The sequence below is a fragment of the Bradysia coprophila genome, unplaced genomic scaffold, assembly GCF_014529535.1.
Source record: "Bradysia coprophila strain Holo2 unplaced genomic scaffold, BU_Bcop_v1 contig_732, whole genome shotgun sequence".
In the NCBI taxonomy this organism is placed as follows: Eukaryota; Metazoa; Arthropoda; class Insecta; order Diptera; family Sciaridae; genus Bradysia; species Bradysia coprophila.
The window spans coordinates 2,429,338-2,451,749 of record NW_023503972.1 but is presented as its reverse complement, the minus strand read 5'-3'; the positions used below and the strand labels follow the sequence as shown (position 1 = coordinate 2,451,749).

At 34.3% G+C, this 22,412-nt stretch overlaps 1 protein-coding gene across 2 annotated transcripts in view; it reads right to left on the bottom strand.

Annotated features, from left to right (window-relative positions):
• LOC119084010 (1-phosphatidylinositol 4,5-bisphosphate phosphodiesterase epsilon-1-like) overlaps positions 1-22,412 on the bottom strand; it is a 140,947-nt gene that overhangs the window by 46,115 nt on the left and 72,420 nt on the right. For both annotated transcript variants that reach the window (XM_037193823.1, XM_037193824.1), the window contains 2 exons: positions 13,928-14,053; positions 1,992-2,334 (listed from right to left, as the gene is read on the bottom strand). In XM_037193823.1, the coding sequence (XP_037049718.1) occupies positions 1,992-2,208 (217 nt within the window). In that variant the 5' untranslated portion in view covers positions 2,209-2,334; positions 13,928-14,053. The remainder of the gene's footprint in view (positions 1-1,991; positions 2,335-13,927; positions 14,054-22,412) is intronic.

Genomic DNA, 22,412 nt, shown 5'->3' with positions numbered 1-22,412 from the left:
AGCGAAATCCTTTCGTTACTCGGTTCAATATTGTAAAACAAGTCGTTTTTTGTGTGAAACACTTACGTAAATGCAATAAAAAGGTGAATGAAGTTTCGTTCAAGATGAAAAGCGAAATAAATTTAATTTGATTTGCACGGTGAATCAGTATTTGAGTGAAAAAATGATGGAAATCAAATTTCAACGGAAGGTTATTCAGATTTATGAAGTTTAATCCAGATTCCTTCTGATGATTCGAACGACTGTGTAAATAATAACAGCTTTGGTACAGTGTAAAACTAATTTATTCAGCGATGTTGATACGATAGACAAATGTTACGGACTGAGAGAACGATCATCTGTGTACATGAATTATATAACAAACTTGACTCAATCGTGTGTGTACGACTAATGCAATAATGCAACGTTGACAGATTTAATTCACAGCCCCACTATCTGTTAACGTTGGAAAAACATTTTAAAAAAATCCTGCAACTAATTCACTGCTGGATATAAAACAAAATCCCTCAACCAATTCACTGCTGGATATAAAACAAAAAAACATTGCCTTGCAACCAATTCACTGCAAAGCCTCCAAAAACACCTGAGCAACCAATTCACTGCTCCATTCACCTCAACAAAAACCGATTCACCGTTAAAGAGGATTGCCTCGTACTACGGTCGATAAACTTCTGGATTCTTCGTTTCTGCGTTCAACTTTCGCACCGTTAGCCTCGTCACCTTGTCGCATGATTAGAAAACTTCCAGAATCTTTTTTCTTGCGTTCACCGTTGGTTTTCTCAGGACAATACTTTGCGAAATGGCCGATTTCACCACAGCAATGGCATCGAAAATTTTCCGTCCGTCTTTTCGTTGACTTAGTGTACAGAGCTTCACTGGTTTCATCGTCGGTGTTGAATCTAGTTTCTTGTAGCAAAAGTGTCTTCACTCCTTCGGTAGTAAGCTTTTCCGATGAATTCTCGTAGGCCATGACCAGTGGATTGAATTCACCAGGTAAGCCAGCCAACATCAGTGATGCAACGATTTCATCATCCAGGTTAAGTCCCGTCTTCTTCACCTTTAGCGACGTCATTACCACACGATTTACAAAATCCTCGATCGACGTGCAATCTGACAATTTCAACTGTACAAGTTGCTTCAGCAGGCTCACTTTTCTACACAAACCACTGTCTTCGAATGCTGACTGTAGAGCGTCCCAGGCTTCCTTCGCCGTTTTCGTTTCAGCAATATACGAATAGACTGATTCATCGATCAGCAAAATGATCTGTGACCAAGCCATTTGATCTGCTTCCTTCTGCACACTTGTAGCCTCGCTCGTCAGTCCGTTTTCCACACATGACCATGCCTTCTTAATCACCAAGTACGATTTCGCCGAAATCTTCCAGGTATCATAATTTTCCCGGCCTTTCAGCTTCGAGAAACGATCGGCTTTGCTGGTCATACCCGCAACCTTGAAGACTTTCTTTGTTCGTAAATTTCCAAACAGAAAGTTCTCGAACGTACCGCCGCAACCTTGAAGACTTTCTTTGTTCGTAAATGCACGCCGGCAATGAAAAAATTTTACTGGCACACTTCACTCTGACTTCGAATTAATTTTCCGGGTGTTCTGGGCCCATAACCTATGAAGTTTAATCCAGATTCCTTCTGATGATTCGAACGACTGTGTAAATAATAACAGCTTTGGTACAGTGTAAAACTAATTTATTCAGCGATGTTGATACGATAGACAAATGTTACGGACTGAGAGAACGATCATCTGTGTACATGAATTATATAACAAACTTGACTCAATCGTGTGTGTACGACTAATGCAATAATGCAACGTTGACAGATTTAATTCACAAGATTGTGTATACATAGATTACTGCACGGCTACTTGAGTTAATTATTTATCTATTTTTAAATTGGATTGCAACATCACGTAGTATAATTATCATCGACAAACGAGAGTGCAGGATGTAGCATAACAACAACTAAAAAATCCGACTCACCGTCAGTATTAATCACCGAGAAAGAGCTCTCTCGTTCAATGTTTCTAGGAAAATCGTCCCGATGTGTGTGTGTAGCTGGGCTCGTGGAAATACTTGATGATGATAAATTCGTAGCGTTCAACTGTTGGGCGTCACGTTCTACCGTTCTGTCTTTGCCACGACTGTCTCTGTCCAAAGCCGGGGAACCAAACGGGAGGCTAGGAAAAGCCTCACGCATGGTCCCCTTACCCTTGGCACCGTTCTCAGCGGTACTTTTGCTAGGCGATGACACAACAACAGATCGTCCACTGTCTTGTATCTGGAGGCTACCGGATTTGTCACAATTTTCATCAGCACATAAACTCTGAAAAGGGAAAAGAGAAAAAGAAAATGAAATTTGTTTTCGCTGTTGAATGGAATATCAGTGAAACTGTTGAGGAAGGAGAGTCTTGTCGCTCTGCAAGTCAATTAAATTTGAAAAATAATAATAATTGGAATGATTGATAAGCTTTCAGAGCTTGATAAGCTTTCAGTGCATGACAAGCTTACAGTGAATGACAAGCTTTTAATGCATGACAAGCTTTAAGTATTTGACAAGCTTAAGTCCTTGACAAGACTATCTAGATCATTTTCGCTATATTTCACTAGAGGTGTCTATATTCATAATGTAGTCGTAGTATCTTTACCAAAAACTTTACGTCACATAAACGAAATTCTTTTGACATACTCTGGGGAAAACATTTTCTTTCAACTTATTGTTGCATCACTCGAATACTAACTCATAGAAGAAGTTCGTATGTAACAATTTCCCAAACATCGGTAAATTCCGAAAAGAATTCCAATGCAGTTTTCATGCAAATACCAAAGTAAACATAAGAAGTGATCCGTACGAGTGAATAGTGTAAACGTAGACACAGTCAGTAGTTCTCCAGAAAAGTTATAAACTTATAAGTGTAGATGATCCACAACTCATAGAAAAAACTTAGTGCCCAAAAGATGCACAGGGCACAGGGCTGGACTGGCTACCAAAAGGCGCATCGGGCGAATTGGCTGAAAAAGGCTCAGAGGCGCCTCAATAAATTTTATTGGTCTGAGGAGCGTCCAGAAGCAAAAGGCACATCGGGCGTCGCCAGCCCGGGCCTGGAGATGCATGATTTTGAGAGAGTAAAACGTATAAAATTCTATCACAAAATCGAGCATCTCTTTTGTCCTAAGTTTTTATTAGTTGTAGAGCAGATGGGTCTCATATGATTCAATTTGATGTATGAAGTATTAAGTAGATAACCAAACACTTCTCACTTGGCAGCAACTCTCTAAGTATCATTTTTACCGAGATATTTACATTAAAATCAAGGCGTGAGTGATACTCCAAATAGAGTACTGGAACTGAACAGATTTTGACATTGTAAAAAAATGTCGACAAATTTTCATACAAAATACTCTAGTTGGCAGCTGTCACTCGAAGTAATTTTGCTTGAAGTGCGTTGTTAAAGTTCTATGTGGCGGCTGTTGGCTTTTTTCTTAGGGAATTGAAAACCATCCCATCGCTTTACGATCTGCATTGTCTTCCTTCAAATAAAACGGATTTGAGAGAATCTGAGAAGATATAAGCAAACAACACCAAAGCAGCCGAGTAGCGCTCAGTCTGTGAATCCTAACTTCCGCTTCCGTGAACAGATTTTGAAAAAAAAATCATGATTGGTGTGGTCAGTATTTGCGTTTTACTGTAGCTAGAGTGTTTACGAAGCAATGGACATTTTTTTCATAATCAGGGTCGTCAATTCGACTTACAAACCTGACAGTAATAGCACATTACGTCCGTGGTTCCAAATTCTAATTTTGAAGAATAAAGAAGTTGTACCTGACGCGAAGGGCGGTATTTCGTATTTGTGTACTCGTCAAAATAAAAATTTACAACCTCGCACGTGCTATACTATAAGTGTTGTCGGTAAATGCAAAAGTACGTAAAAGAACGTAAACCGATAAGACTTCCCTCCTTCTCACTGCTCCAAAAGTTACTTATCATGTCAGCAGGGCCTATTTTACGGAAACATGTTTCTCAAGCTTTTGAAAGTTTCCAAAATGTTTCTTAAAGTTTCTTAAAGTTTCTTAAGGAAACTTTTCTAGAAACTTTAAGAAACTTTAAGAAACTTTGAGAAACATTGAGAAACATTTTGGAAACTTTTCAGAAACATTTTGGAAACTTTCAAAAACTTGAGAAACATGTTTCCGTAAAATAGGCCCTGCATGTCAGTGACTTTTTTCCAGCGTTTCAGCGAATCAATTTTTCATAATTGATCCGAAACGAGAAACATATTCAACCACAAAAAACCATCAATGTAAGAGGATATTGCCTCGGGTGACTACACAGTAAAACTTTTAATGGCTAAAATTTGATCAGAATTCGGTATTATATAAATTATTGAAATTTCATTGTTCGACATACAATAAATCGAGAATAGAGCTTCTCATCTCTGACATTAATATTCGGACGGTCGAGCATTTGTAATATCTCTTCACTTCAGTCCAGTGCGTTCAAGTTGGTTGTTTATTTTTTATACTATTTTCTGGTTATGTATTTATGAGTGCGCTACACAAAGTCCGTGGATCCAGAAGGGAAAAAAATTTGTTATGAATTCCGGATGACGACGTAAGCGAGAGACGGAGAGAGAGAGGAGTTACATTCAATATTTTATATAATAAGACACGTCACTTTATATATGGAATTCAGCGAACGCCCGGTTTAATGTGGAATATAAAAGTGCGTGCAAAATATATATGCCAGTAAATTTCGCACAACAATATGACTATATTATTACGTACACACAAAAATACAAAATAGGCATGGTACCTACTTAATCCACCAGTATGAATTTGGGGGTAGGTTATACACGATGTATAATACGCTATACTATTCTATTACGGCATAGTATGTGTGCTTTTATGTATGAGGAAATAACTTTTGTACACTTATTTTGCCATTAAATGTTATATTCCGTTTTTTTTTTTTTCATTTTCGCTGGATTCTTATCGTGCGACAAACACACAAAAAAAAGTTTATGTGCAAAACACCTCCTTGTGCTTTGTGTCTATGCTCTTATTTCATTATGATATTCTGTATATTTGACATTATCAACTTCCTCTCTTAAGCTTGCACGTAATATTACAAAACAAAACACACGTTAAAGGTGGATGTGTTTGCACAGGAGCGTCTGTTTGAAAAATGGCAAAAAAAAGAGGAAGAAAAGAAAAAACAAAGAATAATTTTCCTACTACCACAGTGCCTGGCAGCAGAGAAGTGAGTGTTTGACGATTTATGGCTTGTTTGCAAATTACACAATGAACTACTTTAATGTGTATACCGTATGTGGTTTGCATAATGTGTGTTAGCGGGTGCACAAGCACACGGAAAACTATATCACACGGTATGAACTTTCGGAAAACTTTTCGATGATCATTTACATTTCACAGCTTTGAAGAGATTATGAGAAAATGTGTTCTGATAATTTAAAATAGCGCAATAGAATGTCGGCTCGACTGGTGTATATGTGGAGGAAATTCCTGCTTATCCGTGCGCCCCTGTGTGTGTACACACTAAACGATCATAAATAACACAAACATATTATTTATATAACACTTTGCATATATACGGTACAAAATGCTCTGTATGTGCTATACTGTATCAACGAAATTTGTGAAATTTGTTTTTCTTTTTCCACACTTCTCTCGCTTTATTTACCACCAACAACCGTTCCATTCATCCCCACCCCCAAAAAAAGGGGTTCTCGCTTTTCTTGAGTAGGATGCGGCATTTTTTTTATGACTGTAAATTAGAAAACTGATGGAAATTTTGGATGATATGCGTAGTAGCGATATAAAATCTAATTTGAAATTTGTGTGTTTCATAATGTTTATAAATGGGAATAAATAAAAGTGAAATAAATTTGCGGGTTAATAAAGTGCTCGGCATATCAATGATGTAAACCATATTTTCGTGGCATAGAAATTTATTTACTGAAATTATGTTTTAATTCACGTAGAGTGTTTAGGTTAATGTTCACGACGACGACGACGACGGTGAAATGGTTTTTTTGTTGGTTCGTTTTTGGTTTCTATTTTTTTTTTCGGTTATATGTGTTGTATAGCTGGTTCTCTGCCATTCACTTAAATCAAATAAATATAAGGCCACGTAGACGTGCTACATCTGAGTTAATGATATGATGATGATAGTAATTAAAAATGAAATGTTGAGAATAAATTACTCGATTTAAGGGTTGGTGTTGGTTGGTGAGTTGTTGATAATATCCGCATGTTTCCGCGAAATAGAATTTTTTCTTCATTCGACTTTTTACGTAGACACATTTTGCCTGGGGAATTTTAATGTATATGCAAAACAGTGACAATTTTCATGAGAAATTCGGAAATTTTATGCAAAGAATTTCGATGTTTTAGGCGGTAATTACAATTTGCGACGTTACGAGTGGAATTGCGTCAAATACAATTAAATATTTTAAATGATTTACTTATTCACAACATGTCCGGTACATGGTTATAGATGATAAATGCTTTGCTTCGTAAAATTGCATGACAATAAAAACTAGGTCCCACTATATGGGTGGGTCAGGTCCATTGACGCAAAAGAAATTTGTCCACTAAAAAGATAAGATAATTTAAAAAAAACAACTCGCTTCGCTGTGACCGCAAAATTCCCGCTACGAATGCTTACTGCCGTTATCGTGCTATTCGAGAAAAGAGAAAATATTCATTCAGGAAATACTGTCACAAGACCTTGACTTTCAGTCAAGGGATTTAAAAAGGAAATCGCGGGGATGGAAAATGTCAACTCCATCAAGTGCTTCATTATTTATTTTTATCGCAGAAAAATGCATCACGTTTATTACAAAGACTTAGTCTAGCTGCATAGGAAGTATACAGCATTCAACTCTGATATTGCAAATTATATTGGAAAATATTGGAAATCTCTAGTGTTTATCTACGGAAGTTGTAAATGTTTTAGAAAGTGCCAGTCATCTCTTGGCAACAAAGACTACAAAGTGGAGGTGGCTGATGTTGTCTCGTATAGATGGCAAAATGCAAGTGATGAGGTAATGTCATATGTCATACATAATTGCGTAGAGAGCCTTGTCCTCTGTTTTGAAATGAGCTCAGTATTTTGCGAAACACAAGTAGGTCATAACCAACCATTTAAGAAAAGCTGTCATCAGCATCGAACTAACGTGCTCGGCCGAGAGTCTGAATCGCATTACCTTCGACGACTGAATAAAATTACATGAGTTAACAATCTTGTGATACTCGCAACTTCATTTGTAGTTGTACATACTCCAGTCTTATCTGCAAGACAGTTACCGAAGCTTCTTTCTAAAAAAACACGAGTGAGTTTGCAAGTATGACAAAGTTATTTCCAAATGAATGAATTATCAGCATTCAATGTATTCTGGCTTGGTGGCTGTCCCATGTGAAATTATCACAAAGGAATTTATATAAAATGAACCGAACATATTCTTCACGTAATGGATCATTTTCGCAGGGAGCATACTGCTATGTCATGGTCAACATTCTCATGGAGCAGGCAGTAGCCGATTTTAGTAAGAACTTAATTAATTTATGGTTGACATAATACCGACATAGGGCTATTGCAACGACAACCGTGAGCCAACTGTTGAAGAGAAAATTCATGCCGTACTCCAGGACTAACAGTTTAAGTGGGTAACAATGAATACCCTAAACACAAGTCATCGCCCCTTCTAATCCACAAATGATTTTCCGAAATGAATGCAAAATGTTGTTACAAAGAGCATAATGATCGCAATCAGTGTTCCTGCTTTCAATGCATATTTGAGCTATTTAGTGCTGCAATATGATTTCAGTCACGTATTCAATTACGACCGCAAATTTTCACGACATATCACTGAGCACATCGCAACCGCACGAAATTCTAAGCGAATCTCAAAATCAAACTTCGCTTTACAACATCGTTGTGCAACAATGTGATGCAAATCAACTGGCAATTCTATTCATTTTACAATCCCATCTGTTCAAACGGATATTTAATCACATTTGCTTTTGCAACAAAGCTGTGAACAGACACTGGCAGTTCCGTATGTATTCAATTACTTTACAAAGGACATCCAGACAGAAAAAATTACATAACCGGATGAACGTTCCATGAACGCTTTTATATTGTCACATGTAAGTACAAATGATTTCGATTTGAAAATTTTATTTTCTTTTCCGTCGATATTTTCCCATCAAAGACAGAAGCTATTCTCTAAGGGAAATAGTTAGAAAATATAATGTTTGACTATCAATGTTCCAATAATATTGGATATCGGTTTTTTGTAGTTGAAAATTGCTGTTACAATAAGCTCAACATGTTTATCCTTATCAGTCTGATGTGAATTTTAATTTGACATTATCGAAATGAGATTGAATTGAAAATTTGATAGGGTTCCGTTGCTCCCTTTACTTACTTTTCTATTATTTTTTTCTTTTTCTTTTTATTTTGTTTGTTTAATAGAAAAGTGTCTCCTGGCATCGTAAAAAAACACGTCCAAGTGATTTACAAATGCGAAAACAAATCTTAGTGTCCCTTTTAAATAATTTGTGATAAAAAAGAGCCCGAAAAACATAAAATTTGAACATTTGCCATACATCTTTTTAAATTGACCTTACAATAATGGGTATCGTTTTTATGGTCTCGACTTGAATAAACCGATGGCATATAACCAGGGCCACATATCGCCAAAGCCGTGAAAATTTTGTTCACTTTCTTTATTCCATCAGCCACAATACACATACAAAAAATAAAGCTTGAAAGAAAATCTACAAATCTTTCTCCGCTACAGTAATACACCAACCAATAAAATCGTTGATGTCAAAATATATGGGGGGTGCTTAAAATACAAAACTCTTTCGGTCTTACTTGAAGGGTTTGATGTATTATCTAGTTAATGTCAAGGTCGAAAAGGGTTGTTTATTGTGTATCCGAGAGAATGATATATATTTTACGGAATTATATTCGCTTTTAGTGTGTAAAGTGTGAAGCGAAATGGGTATAAAAACTTTACGTTTTTTTTTGTTTTGTTTTGCATAGATTTTTTACTTAAAGAAAAAGAAAAGTGGAAACATTATGTATCCGCTTCATTCGTTTAGTCTTGGCTGTTGTGTCTTTTGTAGGGACGGTAATAAGTTTGCGGATTTGAATATTTAATAAATCAATTTGATATTTATGAAATTAGCATGCAGATTCAGGATGTTTCTGACTGGTTTGCGTTCGCATAACGCAGAGACTATTAACATAAAATTTTGTTATCTTCGAAATGAAACTTTAAAGACTTTTTTCTTAATTAGAATGAGGAGAAGTACATTCCATCTGAACTGAATAATACAGATTGAGTTGCTGTGTGGGAGTCTATCCATTTTATGCAAATTGGAAGACTACGAAATAAGCTCTTGTCGGAAGAAAAAGAAAACTTGAACGACATATTGTCGACATAGAGAATTTCTTTAAGACGATTTTATTCTAACGACGACAAAATCTATCGGAAATTCATCAAAGAAACATCGACTTTCACGCTGATTTATTGCGTTCTTTATAATATTGTCAGTTACTGCTGACATAAGTTACTTAGTGCAATGAGGAATCCATATAGTCTATACGAGGAACATGATTTGTTAGCAGTAATATCTAAAGAGATTTAAATAAATCAAACACGAAAATCGGTAAAACCAGCAATGATTTTGATTAAGTTTTACTAAATGTGACGACCAAATCTTTAAAAAAAATTAAATCTCAGAAATACTTCCGTTTTGCACTTAAAAACTTATTCATCTCCGCACAGACGTTTGACGGAAGATCGTCTATATTTATAAGCATTCTTAGCGCAAAACTTTATTAATACAAACAATTTATTAAGATGGAACGCATTTTCACCGGACTTTTTCCATTTATTTTCGTTTAAAATTTTAATTTTTCAGCCCGTTTCGATGAGAGGGAAATTTAATACCGAGAAAATTTATGAAGACGAAACTTTATACTTTACAATTAACGTTGATATCTGAAGACCCGCACAAATGAAGACAAGTGTAAGTGTTCCCTTGATTCTACCAAGAATTCAGAGTCAGTGAGATAAGTGATACGTTGATAAGTGAGATTTTTCATTGTTTGCGTCAAAATCTATGGCTACACCACATAAATTTCTTCACTTGCATTGAAATGAAACGGATTAGTGTCGTTTGCGTTTTGTTTGTTGCAATTATTTCGGTGTTTGTATGTTGTACTCTCGCTCCGCTTGTATGAAAAGTTAGGGGAAGTGCTACAAAAATCGACTTTGTGTAACTTGATGTACAATCTACTATTATCACAACGGCTTTTACAAACAAACCTTTCGTCAGTGCGTTGGAATAGTACATTGAATGACAAGGGGCGAAAGTAAAAAAATTCAACCGTGTGCGAGAGTTGGAGCCCGCGCCGAAGGCAATAATATAATTTAGCCATCACAACAATAACACACACAAAAATTAAGATATAACTAACAAATCATTCAGTAACAAAAAGTATCAACTTTGTATGCTAATTTCAATAAGAACACTGGCGCACAGTGTTTTACAATTTTGATCAAAGTATTCTGCATAATATGAGCGGATTTTGTTGACAACTCGACTCATTTCTCTCATTTTCTGTGACGTCAGTCACTTTCGCTGTTCGTTCAGTTGCGTTCGCTCTTCGTTAAGTACTTTCTCCCCGTGGGATGCATTTTTTTACTTTCGCCCCTCATATGCGGGGCGAAAGTATCATTTTTCAATGTTGGTATCAAAAAAAAACTTTTTTCATGCCTTGGGCAAAAATTACGGAATTTTTCTCGTAATTTGGGCCCTCGGCATGAAAAGTTGTATACGCATCTGTTGTGGACGGTTTATTTTAGGCACTTTCGCTTGTCGCCCTCACTTCGTTCGGGCTACAACTCGCGAAATTGCCTAAAATATACCGTCCACAACAGATACGTAAATAACTATTTTTTAGTAACTAAGTCGTCAGGAAAAGAGTTTTAACATTACGCATCAGTGGAAAAATTGGTTTATCTTTAAGGGGGAGGTTTGTATCCCAAGCCGAGGGCTAATCCCAAACGTAGATAAACAAATTATTCTACAGAGACTTAGGGTGTTTTACTCATCAAAACAAAATTTTGCAAAATAAAGAAACGTCATCCCCACACGCTGCTTTGCGAGATGTCACTGTTGTCATTATATGTTAACGATAGAAGCCGAACGATATAACCAGGGCCTATTTTCGACAATTTAAATTCTCGAAATTATCGAAAAATTCTCTAAATTCTCCAAAAATTATCGAAATTCTTAAATTTATTTTTGGAGAATTTTGATAATTTTTCAATAATTTCAAGAATTTTCTGATAATTTGGAGAATTTAAATGATCGAAAATAGGCCCTGGATATAACGGCTCATCTCTGGATAATGCGATCTTAAGTAAGTGAAGTAAGAGATTTCCTACCAATCTATCGAAGAATTAGATCAATAGAAGTGTCAAATTCAATTGGATATTCTGGTGTCATTTCGTTCAGAAATATTTTAAATTAAATCAATGAATGTAGTTCGTAAGGCATAACATTCTGATGTTTCAATGTCAAAAGCTGTGCCCAACATTTTCTTTTTACATTTATGGAGGTAGATAATTCCACACCGCAAATTTACATGAATTTATGTACAAAAAAAACTTTGTGCTCTCATTTCCCCTAAAATGGTTATTTACACACTTAAATGCGCCCATTGACCGAATATATATTTTAATTTAATTCTTCGAAACGTGGCTTATCTCAATTTCCTTTCACTGTGGTGTGGTATTTTGCTCTCTCACACCTAACAGTATATCATTAAGCACCCACTACAATCATATACTACACGTACATTGAATGTACGAACCATAATGTACCGGGAGGATCTGTACATGTACATCATCCGAACACATGAACTGTTTTTTAGCCAGCACCTCTCCTTCCCTCTTTTGAAAGTTAAAAGAGCCATTGAAAGTTATCGTACATTCCCTCATTAGTGGAAACAGCTCATTATCATAAGGATCGTTCTTGAGGTATCTTTCTCTACAACCTTCAACATGTTACTCGGCATGAATACACAAAATAAAGGAAAAAATATAAAAATGTAAAATAAATACTTTAATAATGGTGGAAACTGGAAACCTAAAACATTTTGAATTTATTTGAAACGAAGCATTTCTGTCGTATCAAATCCACCACATACGGATGGTTATACCAGATATGTATAGAATCAAGTGAAACCGTTAGGTAAATTCGTCGCATATTTCGTAGAAAATGTCGGTTATATTTTTAACAACCACACCGTAATATACTGCGGATTAAATTTTCCAAGAAAGGATTCGCGGAATCATCTTGAATTTGCTTAACAAATTATTACTTAAAACTGTATGGCCCAAAACCGACGTTTAGTATTACGGTAAATGGATAATGAAACGCTGTGGCTGCAAATATCCCCGTTATTTCATCGAACACAATTTTAATAGCATCACCATCATAATTACAGAGGACAATGTGGTTGCGGTGAACGAGATAATTTGAATATTCAACACTTGTCGGTCTGCACATAGTTTCTATATGATGAATATTCTCCGTCGTCGACACAGACTGTGGGGGTCCTTACAAACAAATTCAAAATAGAAATCACTTAAAGTAAATGGGGTGTGTAGGGAAAGTTGTGTTAGCAATTTTCCGAATAATATGCGTGCCTTAATGGAAATTTTGCGCAAAAGATGAGAAAATCGTCGATCCGAAGTCTAGATTGACAACACAGAGTCTCCGCAAAGTTTCAGATAAAACACAAGTTAGGAACTGCTTATTTCTGACATCGAGTGCAAAGTTGGATCTAGATGTCTGATTATGACGGGAGGCAGCAGGCCGTGTGTCAAAATACACATCTTGAATCTAAGTACTTTGTATACCGATATTCATACAACGATTTATTCAAATTTGGCAAATTATGATGCTGAATTGAATAATTTATTAACGCAAGTCACTTTTACGCACTAGTGCTTGAATATAATGTAAAAATCCATACAATAACTAATTCGGTTACATCATCGATTATCACTATAAATCGCAGTTTGTATATGCCTTGAAATGATAAAATCATCGAACATTATGACCTCACAGGGACTTGGGCAAGTTTCAAACAAATTCCGATTACTGCAAAAAAAAGTAATAATCTCAAGACTCAGAGACAATATTGTACAGTGACTTTTGTGTCTCGCCAAAGACAAAAGCACTTTCCAATCAGTTCAATCTTGAAAATATTTTGTATGAGAGTGACATCCCCAGTCCTCACTAACGTTCTAAGGTACGTACCCTGTTCAGTTTATCAGTTCTTAAAGACACCGAATCTCCGTCAACTCGTAAACTTCTCTTTATGTCCTTTCTTTTGCAATCATAAAATCTGCTAATTTAAAGTCCTGTGTTTGAAACAAATCTTTTACTTCGTTTGTTGTATCAATCAATTTGCTATAAAGACAGCAGTAGCCACTTATCTTATTCATAAATGTGATTTGGAAGACATATTATGGGTTTTTGATCAAAGTGTATAAATATGTCGAAAACAACGGTACTTTATTGACTGCAATGGTAATAAGCATGGAATTGAAACCGAAAGACTACAAACTACAAGTGAAACATGAGTGGACGATTTATTTATTTCTTTTTCTCCTATACGCGATCCGAGTGTCTCGTCCGGCATTGCACTCATGTAATATTCAATATTGAACTGAAGATGATGACGACGATGTCGTTATGCATGGAGTATTGACAGATTTTGTTACAAATACATTTCTTTCAAGATTTGAAGAGTCAAGAGGAAGTTCAAATGGAATTTGTTATATTGTTATATAAGGACTTACCTTCTGTGATCTGTTATTATTTAAAGAACGTGTGGCCAAGTTGCCTGACTTTTTTTTATTCTCTTGATTTTGAATGGCTCCAATTTTTTTGACAGATTATAGCTCGGTGCTGAGATTGTATTTGATCTGAAATGAGAAAGGAAAAAGATAAGATTTAGTGGTTTTGCTGTGGCTGTGTTTGTGTATAATCTTCTACATATCCATGGAATCACATCATAAGTCGAGTGTTTAATATAAACATTAAACGACAAAAATGAATTCCAAAAAGAAAATGTTTCGCCTTAATAACAATCTGTCCAATAAAGCTATCTGTCTTTGCGTTTAAAGCTAATTTAATTATGCTGCCGAAAATGTAAAACAATTTTTATAACAATACGTGTGGCTCGTGATGTTCTCGTTACGTATTGCACGAGGAAAAATATCCTTTTTCTGTCGGTCGGGGAGAGTCAGAAAATAAATTTTCTTCTTCGTTTTACTTTTCTATTATACCAGCACCGTCGGATGTACACAATCTTGCGATAACATTGTTTTCATTTAAGATAACCATTTTTTTTCTTGCTTAAGTTTAATTTGCGCTTAGGTATATGCATGGAATAATAAAATTATTTAAATTTATTCTTTGAATGGTCGTTCATGGTTCCTTCTGTTTCAGAGAAAGGAGAAAAAGTAGCAAGGATTTTTTCTTCATCGTTTGATAGATAAATGAAAATTTTCCAGTTAAAATATCACGTCGAAAAATTGAAATTGGTATCATAATCCCCGCTGGTACATACAAATTTAAAACACATTTATTAGCCGAATATGAGACAAGCATCCATTGGGGAGTGATGGGCGCTGCTTATAAATTATGTTGATTATGTAGGAAATGCTTTTTAATTAAAAACAAAATCCGTTTCGAAATTAATTACATTAATTATCATACCGACACGGCGTACATCACTAACCAAAGAAAAAATTGATTTTCCAACGAATCGAAACTTCGCCTCGACAAGGAAATATTTTTTTTTTGTTTCATAATTTCCGCTCCCGGTGTATAGTAAAACGCAAAAAGAAAAGTGAGTAACCTCTCATTTGCCTAATCTGTTATGCGCAATTAAATTTCACAAAATTAATTCCCTTTAATTTACTCATTCAAAATGTTTTTCTTTTTCGTAATCAAACACTGTGCTCTTTATTTTCCCAAAAATTTGGGAAATGGAACACCCAAGAAACACCAAAAAGACAGAAACCAATTTATGAAATTAAACATTACCAACAACAACAACGAAAGAAAAAAATTATGGAAAAATGGAAAGCAGAAGAAATAAAAACGCGAAAACAATTTATCATACCCGTTTCTATCGTACCCCGTAATCAATGCTAGGAAGTTCATTAAGAAGGAACAAGATAACATTTTCATTGAATTGTTCAAATTGTTCAAACATTTCAGAAGTGATACAAATCAAAACGATTTTATAGACTTATACCTTACACAACCGAGAGAAGAAGAAGAAGAAAAAAAAATGAAAAGTTTTATTGATATGATCCTATCGCAATGGAAATTAGAACAGAGATTGATGGAAAGTTATGCCCTAACAGAAACAAAAAAATCTGTACAAGAGAAACCCTAACATTTTAATGTACAACATAAACAGGGTCGTTCTGTATACCGTTTTGGGTGAAAAAAGGTAAATTTATACCACTTTAAGTGTCGAGTAACCCACGCTTTAGCGATGATTATTTTCATGTTAAGATTAAACCTTCCAAGAAAAATCATGTTACTGTAAGATTTTTATCATCGAACACACCTACACACTGATTTCTCATATTACACCTATGACGACGGTAATTGGGATTTTATTTTGTGAAATCTAATGTTATAGTTCCACGAAATTTACATTTCTTTCTGCATTTACTGTTCGAATTCATTCAGCCTTTCAAAGAATTTGTCTATTTGGTAGGTGTTACCGTTGAAGCCAATTACGTTCGTCACTGCCTATTGTAATGACTATATTATGGCACTTTAGACTTTAAGAAATGTCAAGGAGTATGGCGCACCCTGTTTTTGGGAAGAGCAGATCAGACTAAAGCGCGCACTTCATACATTTTTAATTTTTCTTCTTATGTAGTTTAGACTTAGAGTGCATGTGAGAAAGAATTCTAAAAATCACCTTTTTAATCATACGCACTATCTGAATGACCCCAAGTGTATCACCATATAATCGTTAAATCTGCTACTTCAGTAGTTCAATCTATTTTATGGTTTTTGACAGAGAGATGAGTGACCATTTCCATTTCATGGACTCCCAAGTGACTATATTGCGAAAGATTATTATTTATGTTATTTTCATTTTCATTATAACTTTAAGATGAAGCACATATTGTGAGGTCAGGTAAAACGTTTAGAGCGGTTCCATCTAGCGACTAGAACATTAGGAAAACATTTGTTGTCTTTATGAACTCAAAGGATTTTATGCTCAGACTTTAGATCGTTCTAAAATATGTTTAATAATAGGTTGTCTATCAAAAACTAGACTATGTGTTGAACAAAAGAAGTAACAGATTTATATGAGCTTGATATTTGTAAACTATTTAATAGATTCGCCAGTAAAAAAAATTATGTGTAGAATACATAGATCGAAAAAAAATAAACTGCTAATCATCTGTTATTAACAACGACGTCAACAACAAATGACGATGCCAAGTTCTCTTAATAAACAAAATGTGTCACAAAACAAAGTCAGTACAAGATTTGGTGATACATAAAACAAAAGAAGTAGCAGATTGTACGACATATTTTTCAATATTTGTTAGGACTTTCAACGTCGTTAGAGTCGTTTTAGGGCTAAAAAAATAGACGCCGTAGAACAAATGTTTCTCGTAAATGGTAATATAATAGTTTACCATTGGCCTCAAACCGTGGTGCTATTGGGACTCAAAATGCCGATATACGAGATATAGGCAAAAGCCTCGATTAAAGCTCACATGAATAAAGGTTTGACTCTTTACCAATTCAATTGAAAACTGCAAAATCGTTCTAGCATTATGATCACCCTATCAGAAGTATATCATTTTTCTTCGTTTTTCATTTTTTTTTTCTTTTCATTTCATGCTTTTGTTTGAACTTTTATCATCCCTCTTTAAAATCACTTGTGTGAACCAAATATACACCCCAATTCAAGTTAAAACTTTTCCATCAACTCCACCAAGTGTCTCATGATTCAGGCGTGTTTTTTGTCGTACTTTTTTTCTCTCTATATATTTAAATGTAATTCATATTCATTATTCCTGCGTTCGGTTTTTTCTTGTATTTTATTTTTCATTTCGACCTTCCTCTCTCTCGGGTTCTCTATAATTTCAATTAATTTACAAGTTGTGTGTATTATTTTAGATGAATAATAATTTTAATTTAAATGTCTTTTAATATGATTATGATGAATGAATATACGCGTATTGTGTACATTATATATACGCCGTAGCGCTATGTGTCTCTATAGCGTGTAATATACCTATAGCTAGTATATATATGGCAATTGGTTGGTTTTACGTACTTTGTTTGTTGAAGTTTTATTAAATTAAATGGAGGTTTTATTAGGTATGTACTCGTTGAGATTAAAATATAATTTTTGTGTGTTTTCAACAGTTCGTCGTGTAATATTTGCCACACACATAAATATTATCTTCGTATAGACTGTGCATATACGTATAAACCGAATGTAATATTTAAAATAATACTTGAGGCATTGCGTGTACATAAATTTGGTGTTGTAATCATGTTAATATGTCGGTGGTTTTCTACAAGTGATATTTTCTGCAAACATTAGGCACTGTATTACACATTCATATAGATTGTATTATACAGGTGGATAAACCAGCCAACCCTTTTGATGATTATTAAAGGGTGTGATTAATATTTCGTCTCAACCGTATATAGATTAGACGATATGTTTTGTCAGGTAACATTCTATATACCGCATGTGAGTGTGTTACGTATTATTATAGATAGCTTTTTCGTATTACATGAGTGGATGGGAAGACATTATTGAAATCTATTGAAAAATACATACGTGACATGAAGAGGGAAAGAGACAGCAATAAAGGGAAAAATGTAAAAATTGAATTTTTATTGAATGAACCTAAATGGTCACAGGGGAATAAAATACAAATAAAAAAAATTTGTGAAAGAAACATGAAAATTGAATGTATTTCCCAATTGAATTGAGTTTATGGTGTATACGTTGTCAGAGACATGCGATGTACAAGTTCATTTTAATCAAATTTAACAACATCGATTATAATCAACGATTATTACCAATTTCGCTTTGACCATTTTTCAAAGGAACATTTTTTGTTGGAAATGTTGAATTAATAACAATAAATGGTTAAAAAAAAAATGGGACAAACTAAAAAGAGAATAATAACAAAGTTCGTTATGCTTCGGTTGGAATATTTTTGAGGAAAAAATGGTACATGCGAAAACTTTGATCCGTTGGTGTTTTAGCTGCAAGCAGTTTAAAATGTTATGACATTAAATCACCAAACTTTTTTTTTAATTGGATGAATTTTTCATCCGATTAAAACAACTATGAAAAACAAAGTCAAATTCATAAAGTGGCGCTCTGTAATTGATCAAGTCCTCAAAGATGTGCTTCGTAACACTTTGAGGAAGATGAAATTTTTTAACATAATTACTCATCAATGTTTAGTCTGTTTACTAACAGGAAACAGATCATATTTCAACGAAGAAATGGTAGTTAATTGTAAAGTACTGTGGTAAGCCAAAATAACGTATCGCATTTGTGTCGCAGCTTCTGAAGATATATCGGGAGCTTTATGCTTCTTTTGTATTCCACTGAAATCTTCCACTTTGTCAATGAAATCCAAAAGAAGCTTTCGAAAGCTCTACAAAGCACACATGCAATTCGCTATTTTAAAATGCGTTCCGTAGCATAGCGAAATATTTTTTAAACAATCATTGAAGCGGACACGTAACCAGCATGCATGATGTAGATATTTTAGAGAAGAGGAAAAGTCAAACAAAATTGTTTTGTATTGGAAAAAAATATAAAAAAAATTGATCCTTTCAGAGGCGGCTCAGCACACTCTGAGCGCCACCTGGTTGCAGGCATGCATTGAAGTTATAGATTTTGTATCAATCACTCGGAGATCGACTGAACAAATGAAATAACAGATTAAATAGTTGTGTTGCGACACCGTTTTCCGTTTCTGAAATGTTAAAATAACCCAACCACTTTGATAAGTTATCTTATGAACGACAATTTGACGAAATCAGAAATTGAACTAATTTTCTTTGAGTAGATTTTGCGATAGAATCCGGAAAAGCAGCAGACGTTACTGAAAATGAAAAGCAAGTCTCATTTTATGAATTAAATCAATGAATGAAGTCGTCTAACAGTCAATTAAATACAAAGATTCTGATATATCTCATAGACCTTGGCAGAGCAGAGCAGCGAATTCTATTGAAAAACTCTTCATAGCTACAGAATGTACAGCATGAATAGGTAAACGGTAAATTCTAAAATAATATTTCCATAAAATACATAAAATATTAAATCGACAAGCTAAAGTTCAAAGTTTCCAACGGACGTTTTATATTTTGAAACTGAAGCTAAAAGTCCAGGTTAAAAAGTTGCCAGTTTTTTTTTACGAAACTTTTTTACCCACTCGATCAAGATATAGATATTATACCTTTACGGATGGCAAACATGTTAATATTGTCCGGTATTCTTCGAATATGTGGATTTATTTGAGTGTAAAGATTTAAACATTTTTCGTAGAAAAAAGTTTTATCTCGAAACTTATGACAGAATTTTTTATTTGCATCTGTGTGCATTTTTGCAGCTCATGAATAGTGCCGCCTTTGAGAATGGTGACCAGTTTAATCTATCGATGCAGCAGCTAATCGTATTTAAACTTGTACGTTCTACTGTTTTGCTTGTTTGCACACACATGCAATGTGGATATGAATTCGGTACGTTTTCTGTCGATGTTGAAGTAAATCATACACATGAAGTTCACCTATTATCTAAAGCTTTCACAGCTTTTTAACACATATTGGCAGGCGAACTCAAAAGTACATCATAGATTTTTTACGGACGAATGTACTTCAATGCACTTGATTACCCTTGGTCTTCGGTGATTTTCACGGAATTTAAATCTCACTTTTTGAATAATCATCATTTCCTGAGCTAGGGCGGGTATTGTATTCTCGTAAAATATAAATCTGTCCATTTGCTAACGCAAATATTGGGCTGTCTGTTAGAAGTAGGGAAGAAAAGTTTTTGTTGTGTCAGCTGTTCAACTTCACCTCACACTGAAGAAAAAAAACCGTAAAGCCTTAGAACAGAGACAACGATGTGTTTGCAGAGAAATAAGATTTCATTTTACTTTCTGTTGTTTACCAGTCTTCAGTAATCCCGAAAATATTTTCACATTTGTGAAGAGGATGATTCAAAACAACAAATGAAAATACGAAATTTAATTCGTAAACCGCCTCTCATCAAAAAGTTTATTGTGTGAATCAAGTTTTGTTTTGGCTCAATTTTGTGTAAAAGTTACACAAAATCCGATGATTCATACGTAGGCGGAGGAATTATTTTTCGGTGAAACTTTAACAAATATCTAAAACTTTCTAATTTGAGCCTTGCGATCAAGAACTATGATCTAACGTTGTAATAGTAATGACATTCAGTGAAAACTGATACGATTTTTCTTATGTAAATTACATATTTGACTTAACCAACTTTAGTTTTGGACAAGCACATTAAGTACTCCAATTTTAGAGTTGCCGTATTAAGTCAAAATAATGTGTCACATTTGAGACTTCGCTTTCCGAGAGCTATCGCGAGCTTTAAGTTTCTTTGTATTCTACTGAAATCTTCCACTTTTCTCATGAAAGCTGAAAGCTTTCGATCGATTGCTGTTACACAGTACACAAAGTTACAATATATTGACTTAACACGGCAGAATGCTTAAATCTCATAAATAAAGGAAGGAAGTAGTCAATGAATAAATAGAAAAATAAATGGTATAGGTACGTACACCCAAAGAAGGTATACTACATAGTATATAATGTAGGGCAGACAGGGAATTGGTTTCCACAGAAAATTTATAGAGTTTTACAAACAGAAAAATCTTTTATCACAAGAAAGAATTTAATTCTGAAAAAAAATGTTACAACCGCTGCAGTATTAAGCCAAAACACCGTATCGCATTGTTTGAGCTTTGGAGAGCTTTTGAACGTTTTCAGCTTCTTTTAAATTCTGTTGAAAAAAGTGGAACACAAATGAAGCTTCAAGCTCTCGAAAGCTCTTTAAACGTAAAGACACAAGTTCGATACAGTGTTTTAGCTTAACACAGCCGTCTTAGCTCTGGTAGATAAACATTTCGCGCTAGGCAGGGGCGATAATGATAATGATTATCGATAAGTATCGATTATCGATAATCGATAATTATCGACTTTTTTTATCGAAAATTATCAAAAAAATATCGATAATTGATAATTATTGATATTTTGATAATTATCAACATATCGATAATTCGATATATCAATATTTCAGCCCGAAAATCCGATATTTATCGATATATTCCGATATATCGGTATATTATCATGAATTTTTAGATAAATATCAAAATATCGATATTTTGATAATTATCGAATTTCGATATTTTGATAATTATCGATAATTACCAAAATATCGATAACGATATGATTAATCGAATATCGATAATTTCTTTCGATTGATATTATCGATAATTTTGAACGTCTCCCATCACTATTTCGCGCTACGTATGCACCATATAATATACTTATTAACTGTTCTCAAGTGGTCGATCAACTGAATTGCAATTCAGGATAATATTCCGAGCAAAATCTCAATGAACTCAATGAAATTTCGTGAACAGTTGTAAAGCAGGACAACGACAAAATCCACATATAAGATAATTATTGAATCTAACGATGTTGTTAAGACAGTAAAACCACTTCTTAGTCGATGAGCTTTCGCTTAAAATTGATAAATAATTCAAGGAAGATAATGTGAACTGTGAACCATCGAAGTCAATTACACTTCCTCTTCTAATTGGTTTTTATCGCGTAATTCGTCCCTCATCAAGCTGATAGCATTTTATATAAGTTACTCGTCCTGTCAATCTACAAAAATACACTTTCTATTGTCTCAAGCATTGATACCGTCATGTATCAAAAAAGACCGAAACTTTAAATGGATTAGCCTCCCACCACGAAAATTTGAGAAGATAAAATGAAAAAATAAAGATAGAAAAAAAAACGTACAAACGAAACACTAATGCCAATTAAAGGCATCAAAAGCTTAACAAACTTTTTATTTTATCTATAAATTTCCAACCGCAGATTTCTCTCTCTCTCTCTACTCAATTGATTTATTGCTTGATTATTTATGCTTTATATACATGCTTACAATTCAACATCAATCATAAATAAATTTAATAATAAAAAATTTATCTT